General features: G+C 39.5%; 1 protein-coding gene across 1 annotated transcript in view; it reads right to left on the bottom strand.

Moving 5' to 3' along the window:
• NDUFA9 (NADH:ubiquinone oxidoreductase subunit A9) overlaps positions 1-10,105 on the bottom strand; it is a 40,726-nt gene extending 30,621 nt beyond the window's left edge. Inside the window, exon 1 of the mRNA XM_029955101.1 lies at positions 10,000-10,105. Within this exon, the coding sequence (XP_029810961.1) occupies positions 10,000-10,048 (49 nt within the window). The 5' untranslated portion in view covers positions 10,049-10,105. The remainder of the gene's footprint in view (positions 1-9,999) is intronic.
• Between the last annotated feature and the right edge of the window lie 523 nt (positions 10,106-10,628).

The raw sequence follows: 10,628 nt of genomic DNA on the forward strand, positions 1-10,628 counted from the left end.
ATTAAAAAAACGAAAACCCTCTCACATGCATAAATGAAAGATTGCACACAAAGAACTCACATCTTTTCAAGCTTCAATAGTAACTATTCTGCTACTATGTATTAAATACTGCATGCTTTGCCCAAGCTAAGATGAAACCACATCATAAATCAATAAGCATTTTGCATTTTCTTTCATTATCTACTCAAAGTCCTGCCTACTGCACCTCTAAACATTTCATTAAATGCAATTATACAGCAAACACTCCCAAAATACTTAGATTATATTGCAGTTTCACTTAACAGTATATAAAATGCTGTGTTGTGACAGGTATCAATTATCCATTTGATACTAAATCAATTTTTCTTAAGCACTACTAACTGCTTGCTTTTCTTGAAGCTAGATCATTCTGAAAATTTCCTGTTAGACCTATGAGTGCAAACATATGGTATCTGTCCTTCTCTGCCTGACTTATTTCACTTAGCATGACACCCTCAAGGTCCATCCACTTTCCTACAAATGGCCATATTTCATTCAGAAAGAGCTTTTAAAACTGATATGAGACAGAAAGCTAGCCAAAATGATGGAACAAAAGAACTCTCCTCTAAAGAAATTTCAGGAAGAAATCACAGCGACAGAACTGCTCAAAACAGACACAGGCAACATAAGTGAACAAGAATTTAGAACGATTATCATAAAATTAGCCGCTGGGCTTGAAAAAAGCACAGAAGCTGTCAGAGGAGATACTGATACAAAGGCTAGGAACCTTCAAAATAGCTGTGACAAGTTAGAAAAGGCTGTAAATGAGGTGAATAATAAGATGGAGGCTGCCAATGCACGGATTGAAAAAGAAGATAGGAAAATACGTGAATTAGAAGACACAGTTATAGCAAAGGAAGAAGCCGAAAGAAGAAAGAGAAATTGATACAGGAGCATGAAAGGAGAATCAGAGACCTGAGTGATACAATCAAACGGAACAATATCTGTATCATAGGAGTTCTTGAAGAGGAAGACAAAGACAGAGAGCTTATACACAAAAATTTCCCCAATCTAGGGAAAGAGAAAGACATTGAAATTCAAGAGACATATAGAACTCCACTAAGACACAACATAAACCGACCTTCAGCATGACATATCATAGTGAAACTAGCAAGATATAAAGATAAAGAGAGAATTCTGAAAGCAGCTAGGGATAAAAGGGCCTTAACATACAGACGGAAACCTATCAGAGTGGTTACAGACCTATCTACTGAAACTTGGCAGTCCAGAAAGGAATGGTAGGAAATCTTCAAGGTGATGAACAGGAAAAATATGCAGCCAAGAATTCTTTATCCAGCGAGCATGTCATTCAAAATAGGAGAGATAAAGGTTTTCTCAAATAAACAAAAGTTGAGAGAATTCATCACCACCAAACCAGCCCTACAAGAAATCCTAAGAGGGGCTCTATGAGGGAAACGTAGCAAGGAATATAAAGTATCAGAGACATCACTACAAACATGCACTCTACAGGGAACACAATGAATCTAAACCCACATTTTTCAATAATAACACTGAATGTAAATGAACTGAATGCCCCAGTCAAACGACACAGGGTAGCAGAATGGATCAAAACCCAAAATCCATTTATATGCTGTCTACAAGAGACTCACCTTAGACCTGAAGATACCTCCAGATTGAAAGTAAGGGGATGGAGAAATATCTACCATGTGACTGGATGCCAAAAGAAAGCCGGAGTAGCCATACTTATATCAGACAAACTGGACTTTAAAGTAAAGGCAGTAACAAAAGATGAAGGACATTATTTAATAATTACATGGTCTCTACATCAGGAATAGCTAACAATCATAAACATCTATGTGCCGAATTCGGGAGCGCCCAAATACATAAAACAACTAATCACAAACAGAAGCAATCTTATTGATAAGAATGTGCTAATTGCAGGGGACTTTAATACCCCATTTACAACAATCAATAGGTCACCCAGACCCCCAAAAAAAAAAAAAATCACTAAGGAAACAATGGACTTGAATGGCACACTGGAACAGATGGAATTAATAGATATATTTAGAACTCTGCATCTTGAAGCTAAGGAATTCACTTTCTTCTCAGGTGCACATGGCATATATTCCAAGATTAATCACACACTGGGTCATAAGGCAGCCCTCCATAAATACAAAAAAAACTGAGATCATACCATGCACACTTTCAGATCACAATGCTATGAAACTTGAAATCAATCAGAGGAAGAGGTCTGGAAAACCTCCAAAAGTGTGGAGGTTAAAAACTACCCTACTGAAGAACGACTGGGTGAACCAGGCAAATAGGGAAGAAATTAAAAAATATATTGAAACAAATGAAAATGAAAATACAACAAACCAAACTCTCTGGGACGCAGCAAAGGCAGTCCTAAGAGGAAAGTTCATTGAGATCCAGGTCTATTTCAACAAACTAGAAAAAGCACAAACTCAAAACCTAAAAGAGCACCTAAGGAAACTAGAAAGGGAGCAGCAAGAACACCCCAAACCCAGCAAAAGAAGAGAAATAATAAAGATCAGGGCAGAATTAAATAAGATAGAATCCACAAAAACAATTGAACAGATCAATGAATCCAAGAGTTGGTTTTTTGAAAAAATAAACAAAATTGATAAACCTCTAGCTAGGCTCCTCAAAAAGAAAAGAGAGAACACTCAAATAGACAAAATCATGAAGGAAAATGGATCTATTACAACAGATCCCTCAGAAATACAAGCAACCATCAGAAATTACTATGAAAAATTGTATGCCAACAAACTGGACAATCTAGAAGAAATGGACAAATTCCTAAAGGCACATGCACTACCAAAATTCAAACAGGAAGAGAGAGAAAATCTGAACAGACCCATAAGCAGTGAATAAATCAAATCAGTCATCAAAAATCTCCCAACGAATAAAAGCCCAGGGCCGGATGGATTCCCAGGGGAAAGCAGAGTTAACATCGATCCTTCTCAAGTTATTTCAAAAAATAGAAATGGAAGGAAGACTTCCAGACTCATTCTACAAAGCACATATCACTTTGATTCCTAAGCCAGACAGAAACCCAACAAAAAAAGAGAACTACAACCCAATATACTTAATGAACACTGATGCAAAAATACTCAACAAGATACTAGCAAATCGAATTCAAAAGCATATAAAAAGAATTATCCATTATGATCAAGTAGGATTCATTCCTGGGTTACAAGGCTGGTTCAATATTCGCAAATCCATCAATGTGATACAATCACATTAACAAAAGGAAAAAAATATATATGATTCTGTCGATAGATGCAGAAAAAGCATTTGACAAAATACAAAATCCCATCTTAATAAAAACCCTTGAGAAAGTCAGGATAGAAGGAACTTAAACATCATAAAAGCCATTTATGAAAAGCCCACAGCTAATGTTATCCTCAATGGGGAAAAACTGAGAGCTTTCCCCCTGAGATCAGGAACACGACAGGGATGTCCACTATCACCACTGTTGTTTAACATAGTGCTAGAAGTCCTAGCATCAGCAATCAGACAACAAAAGGAAATAAAAGGCATCAGAATCGGCAAAGAAGTCAAACTTTCACATTTCACAGATGACTTGATACTCTACATGGAAAACCCTATCAATTCCACCAGAAACCTTCTAGAACTGATCAATGAATTCAGTAATGCTGCAGGGAACAAAATCAACGTATAGAAATCAGTTGCATTCTTATACACCAAAAATGAAGCAACAGAAAGAGAAATCAAAAGACTGATCCCATTCACAACTGCACGAAAAAACATAAAATACCTACGAATAAATCTAACCAAAGATGTAAAAGACCTGTATGCTGAAAACTATAGAAGACTTATGAAGGAAATTGAAGAAGACACAAAGAAATGGAAAAACATTCCGTGCTCATGGATCGGAAGAATAAGCATTGTTAAAATGTCATTATTTACACCTTCAATGCAATCCCCATCAAAGTTGCACCAGCGTTCTTCTCAAAGCTAGAACAAGCTATCCTCAAATTCATGTGGAACCACAAAAGACCCCGAATAGCCAAAGTAATATTGAAGAAGAAAACCAAAAGGCGAGGCATCACAATCCCAGACTTTAGCCTCTACTACGAAGCTGTCATCAAGACAGCATGGTATTGGCACAAAAACAGACACATGGACCAATGGGATAGAATAGAGAGCCCAGAACTGGACCCACAAGTGTATGACCTATTAATCTTTGACAAAACAGGGAAGAGTATCCAATGGAAAAAAGAAAGCCTCTTCAACAGGTGGTGTTGGGAGAGCTGGACAGCAACATGTAGAAGAATGAAATTAGACCACTTTCTTATACAATTCACAAAAATAAACTCAAAATTGATAAAGGACCTGAATGTGAGACAGGAAACCATCAAAACCCTAGAGGAGAAAGCAGGAAGCAGCCTCCTTGACCTCAATCACAGCAATTTCCTCCACAACACATCCCCAAAGGCAAGGGAATCAAGAACAAAAATGAACTATTGGGACCTGATCAAGATAAAAAGCTTCTGCACTGCAAAGGAAACAATAAAAATTAAAAAACTACTAGGTAACCGACAGAATGGGAAAAGATAGTGGCAAATGGCATATCAGATAAAGGGCTAGTATCCAATATCTACAAGGAACTCACTAAACTACATACCTGAAAAATGAATAACCCAGTGAAGAAATGGGCAGAAGATCTGAACAGACACTTCACCAAAGAGAACATCCAGATGGCCTACAGGCACATGAAACGGTGCCCAACATCACTCATCATCAGGGAAACACAAATCAAAACCACACTGAGATACCACCTCACACCAGTCAGAGTCACTAAAATGAACAGTTAATCAAGAGACTATAGATGCTGGCGAGGATGTGGAGAAACGGGCACCCTCCTACACTGTTGGTGGGAATGTAAACTGGTGCAGCCACTCTGGAAAACAGTACAGAGGTTCTCAAAAACTATCAATAGAACTTGCCTATGACCCAGCAATAGCACAGTTGGGTATCTACCCAAGGGATACAGAAATGCAGATACATAGGAGCACATGTACCCCAATGTTCATAGCGGTACTTTCTACAATAGCCAAATCATGGAAAGAGCCTAAATGTCCATCACCTGATGAGTGGATCAAGAAAATGTGGTATATATATACAAAGGAGTATTACATGGCAATGAGAAAGAATGAAATCTGGCCATTTGTAGCAAAGTGGATGGACCTCGAGGGTGTCATGCTGAGTGAAATAAAAAAATAATAAAAACAATAAAGAAAGAGCACAATTCAGACTTAACATAAAACTACTGAAAATCATCAAAAGTAATGACCAAAGGAGTGTTTGAGAAAAGATTTCTTAACCTTGGAAAGGCTACGAGTGATTTGTCAAAAATCTCACTGTTTCTTTTCATACACTCAGGTTTTTGATAGTAGAAGGAATCCTCAAAGTCCTTGCGTCAGTGCTTACACCTTCTCCACCCTACCTATATGTGCAAGGAGACCACGTGGCCTTCGCTCAAACGTTTGCCAGGCTGGGAGTGTAACACTGCTTCCCATGGCAGACCATACTCATTCCATCCAACAGCGAGAAAGTTCCACCACATGGGAGATCAATGACTGCTTCCCAGTAGTGCTGATCCCCATTTTCCTCTGGAATGACAAAGGACAAATCTAATCCCTCTTCTACACTTAAGTGTAGCGATTATATCTCTACTAAGTTCTTCTCCAGGTTATATACCCCAGGTTCTGTTACCTATTCCTCATTCGGCAGAAGTATAAAACTCCTCTGGATATGCTTTGATTTTCAAGTGCCTTAAAACTCATTAGGGCAGAGTTTTAGAGCAGGTTACCTAATGTTCAGGGAGTAAGAGAAAAACAACTGAAAGATCTAAAGTGCTGATAAACATCTGCTCCAATCAACAAACTGCTTACCATGAGCATTGGTATTTTGTAAACTTGGGGAAGTTAAGAGAAACAAATAGGAATTGCTTTAGAAACTCTGAGTTTGGGGGGGAAAATGAATTCAAGCCCCATGTTGGGCTCTGTGTTAAGAGTGGAGAAGGAAGGAAGGTAGAATGGAAGGAAGGAAAAAAAGAAGGAAGGAAAGAAAGAGGAAGAAAAGTAAATAACTAAGTCTCTGTCTGTTTTCTACACAAGACCCTCAGTGGCACTCTGCCCAGAAACCACGGTTTTTCCCTATCTTTCAAAAGCATGAAATTACACAAAAGGCCTAGCTTACTGAATAATGACTGAAACTACAAAGATTTAAAACAAACACTGCAAATCAGACAACATAACAATAATAAACTGTCATAATAACAGCTAAACCTACAAAGCTGTTATCAGATGCCAAGCATTGTCCTAAGTGCTTAGTACATATTGTCTTATCTAATACAATTTTTACTGTCACTTTACAGATGAGGAAACTCAGACTCAGAGAGGTTAAGTGACTTGCCTGAAAAGCCAGCAAAGGAGATTGAAAAGCAATTCATTAAGGGAAGGAGGAGAAAAAAAAAAAAGAAGAAGAAAAGAAAATGCTATCCAGAAACCAAATGAAAACAGTGATTGATAGAGGTACCAGTTATCAAATGCTATAAAGTGAAGTAGGATGGGGACAGAAGGCCACAGATCTAGAAGATGTTGGTTCTGAATGGCCTTAATAAGAGCAATTTTATTGCAGTGGGATTGACCATCTGACAGGAGCAGGCAAGAGAGAATGAAAGGCAAGGGATTGGGAAAAGAGTATCGATGACTCTTTTGAGGAGACATGGGGGAAGAAAGACTAGAAGAACATGAAGACAAGGATTTTTTTTTTTATTTGAGCTATAGTATATATTTATATGAGCAGCATATTTATACGCTGATGGCAATGACCCCGTACAGGGGGAAATTAGTGATTCGGGGGAGGAAATACACAGATAATTGAGGATGGGGTGGAATGCAAAACCAAGGAACTGGCCTTAGATCAAAACAAAAGGAGCTCATCCACTTTAACAGGAAGGAAAGTTGCAAAGTATCACAGTTCAGCCATTAGATTTTTATGGTGGGGAAAATTATTGTTCTCATCTGATTCTTTTTTTTTAATTCGAGAGCTAGAGAATAGGGGGGGAGGTAAAGAGGAAAAAAGAGAGAGAGAGAGAGAGAGAGAGAGAGAGAGAGAGAATCCTACGCAAGCTCCACACTGAGTGTGAGCCCCAATGTAGGGACTGATCCTCAACTCTGGAATCATGATCTGAGCCAAGATCGAAAGTCAGAAGCGCAACCGACTGAGCCACCCAGGCACCCCTGATCCTGTTGATTTCTAGGTGAAGCTGAGACTGAGAGAGAAGAACACATCAGAAGTTTTAGATTGGCAAAAGGGTAAATGATCATTAGGGAGAAAGGGAAAGCAAATTTCTCTGAAAAAATGTAGTACTGAAAATCGACCTGATATTTGTATTCATGAATTTAAAACGAGGCCAGTCAGTTTGGAGTTTTCCCTAGCTCAGTTCTCTACTGCTCAGGGGCAAGCAGGAAATACATGGTTAGCTTGGTTTAATCAGTGTTGGTATTTTTTTTATGCCACAGGTAGATGCACTAGGGAATTGCGAATGTGTGAAAGGAAATGATTAAAATGATGAGTAAGGAAGGAAATAAGGACACTGGATAAAGGACAGTTAATAAAACGTGAAGAATGACTGGAGTCAAGGAATTAATGCCTCAAATGGTTGTTCTGACGATCAGAGTGAACACGTATAAAGTATTTAGCACATTATCTAGCACACACATTAAGTACTCCATAAGTAACAGATGCATTCATTTGTTATTACTTCAAAAATCCCTCAGGTGATATTACAATAACCTCATGTGATTACTTGTGGGTTTTTTCCAACAATTATGGACCACTCTTCTCAACTGTGACTAGCACAGTAAAAAAAAAGACAAATGCCCAGCCCCAGGGAGCTTACATTTTAGACAGTTGACACAAAAATTAGTATATGGGCAAGTACCCGTCACAGTACCTTGCACTAACAGGTGCTCAATAAGTAAATATAAGTTATTTGGCTCCAGCCTATTTTCTTCCATATATTCTGAACACCATTAGGAAAGTAATATTCTTTATTCATTATAGTCCTTTGCTCAAAAGCCTATACTGGTTCCTTACTATAATATTTAACTTTGGAGACCACTGGTCTAAAATGTTGGACTTTCAAAGGCCTCCATTATTCGATCCCATCTAACATATTCAACTTTCTTTCCTAGTACTCCATATCAATAGGTAGTCATTTCATGCCTCCTAAGTACTTTATGGCTCCATTCTCACCACCTTGTCCTTGCCAGGAAAATGCCTAGCTTCTGACTTTCCAGATTGTAAGAACCCTAAAAAAAAAAAAAAAAAACCAGTAGAAGCACTGCAATTCTCTATTGGTCTTCCAATCTTCCCTCATTACTTCAAATGATACAAATATTTCCCTTTTCTGATTTCCTATGGTACTTAATAGCCTCTCCACATTTCACCATATATAATGTTTTACACAGTTCTGTTCTATGGTGTTTTGATTATGTTACACACTAGACTTGCCTCTCCAGAATTAATGCAAAAGCTTACTGTACCAGAGACAAGAAAGCATAATGGTTAAGAGCACAAGCAATGGCTTCAATTAAAAAGAAGTAAGTTAAAGTGAAAATATTTATGAAAATATTTAGGGCTGTGGTTAGCAGAGAGCAGATACTCAACCAATAGCAGTTATTATCATTCATGATCTACATTATGTCACACCAACGTAATACTTTGACAAGAACCAACGAAAGACTTCAAAGAAGTCATGGCTACAAAACCATCCACTATATATGATGTGAATCAATTATCTTCCCAGAAGTATGGAGAGATGGAAAACTAAAAAGGCCCTCCAAATATTTCTAACTTGCTCTTCAGCCTAAACATCAGAACTACATGTGCAGCTTTTTAAAATTTAAGCTGCAAGGAGCCAATCTCAAAAATTCTGACTCAATAGCTCTGCAATGTCCCCATTTCTGTTTTTTTCTAAAAGCATTAAAAATGATTCCGACATGCAGCAAATTTGAGAACAAACAATATTTGGTAAGGACCAGAAGATACTATGGAAAAATATAACTTCTGGAGGTTGATTGGAGCAAATCTGTGAAAGGGTGGAGGGGGAAGAATGATGATGAACTGTAACTGTATTCCCAATTTCCTTATTTTCTTGCTTCGTTACGTGACTGTAAGAGCTGTAAGACTGTATACTGTATTCTCAAACTAAGGACCATGACAGCACAACCAATCAGAACAGTAGGAAAAACGAACAACGCTTAGACAAACACTAGATACCCTTTATGGACTCTTCTTCTCTCTTCTTTTCACCAAGTTCCTGACTGTTCTCTCTCCAGCATCCGTCGCCACCCCACCCCCAGATCCCAGTGTCTCGACCTAACACACTCTACATCTGCAGAAATGCCTTTGACTTAGAAAATGCTCTTATAAATATTACTTTACTCGTTTCAGAAACTCCCTGACGGTGTGGTATTATCACTGCCACTGTTACATGAAGAATCTGAAATTGAGAGAGATTAAGGGTTTGTACAAGTTCATACAGTCAATCCATTAAGAACCTTCTCTCACTATCCTTTTTTTTCCCCATCTTTTTCAGATTTTTCCCCCACCCCCCACTACCCACCCCAACGGCCCGCTGCCGGCCACACTTATTTCTCATAACCTCAAGCCCTTCTAACTCTTTCAGGAGTGATTTTTTTCGATCCTTTACAAGTTCCCCCATGTTCTCCTTTTCTCCTCCCGTTGCTCACGTTCGCTCAGCATAGACCCCTTTCCAAGTGTACAAAATGTGAGTCAGGGAGGGGGAAAGGAAAGCAGAAACTACAGGGAGCTCCGGACCTAGTAAAACCAAGGTGCCCGCGGAGTCGGCATGAACGCTGCGGTACGCCACCACTCTCAACCCTTCCGATCCTCGTCTCGGAATCCCGATCCGGAGCCCCTGCTCCCGGTGACACTTACGTGACATTGGCAAGGCCCGGACAACCCTGGGGTAGACGGTGGCCGCCATCTTCTCCCACAAACCCCCGCAGCCCGCGCTCCGACTACGGCTACTGAGCTGGGCCAAAAATGATCTTCCACGCCTGTCTGCGCAGGCGCCAACGGGGAAAGAAGGGGCGGGTCAGAGATTGGCGTAAAGTATTAAGAGAAGTGAGCTGGGGGAAGAGAGCTAGGGGAAAGGGACGGAACGTGAAAAATAAGGCGGAAAAGGGAAAAAGGGGAGGATCTTGGAGTTAGAATTTCAAATCTGGAGTGGACCGTAAAGATAATCTCATTGCCAAGGAACGTGAAGTTCAGAGTCAACCAGTGACTGACTTGAGGGCGTAACCAGTGGCAGAACCCGAGTTGCATGAGACCAGCTTTCTTGACTCAGTTCAGTTCATAATTTCCTGGAAAATGTCAGGTAGAGGAGTTCTGGTGAGACTAGGGGAAAGTGGAGGCGTGGCCCCTGCATTCGGGAAGTTCTCTAAGGAGAGAACCAAGGTCCTGAAGAGAAGTCAGAAAAGAATGAAGCAGGGACGCAGAGAAGGTAGAAAGTAGAAATGAGGATGTGCACGTCGAACTCGCCAAGTATATTCTCATCCCGGAGC

Source organism: Suricata suricatta, chromosome 10, assembly GCF_006229205.1.
Source record: "Suricata suricatta isolate VVHF042 chromosome 10, meerkat_22Aug2017_6uvM2_HiC, whole genome shotgun sequence".
In the NCBI taxonomy this organism is placed as follows: Eukaryota; Metazoa; Chordata; class Mammalia; order Carnivora; family Herpestidae; genus Suricata; species Suricata suricatta.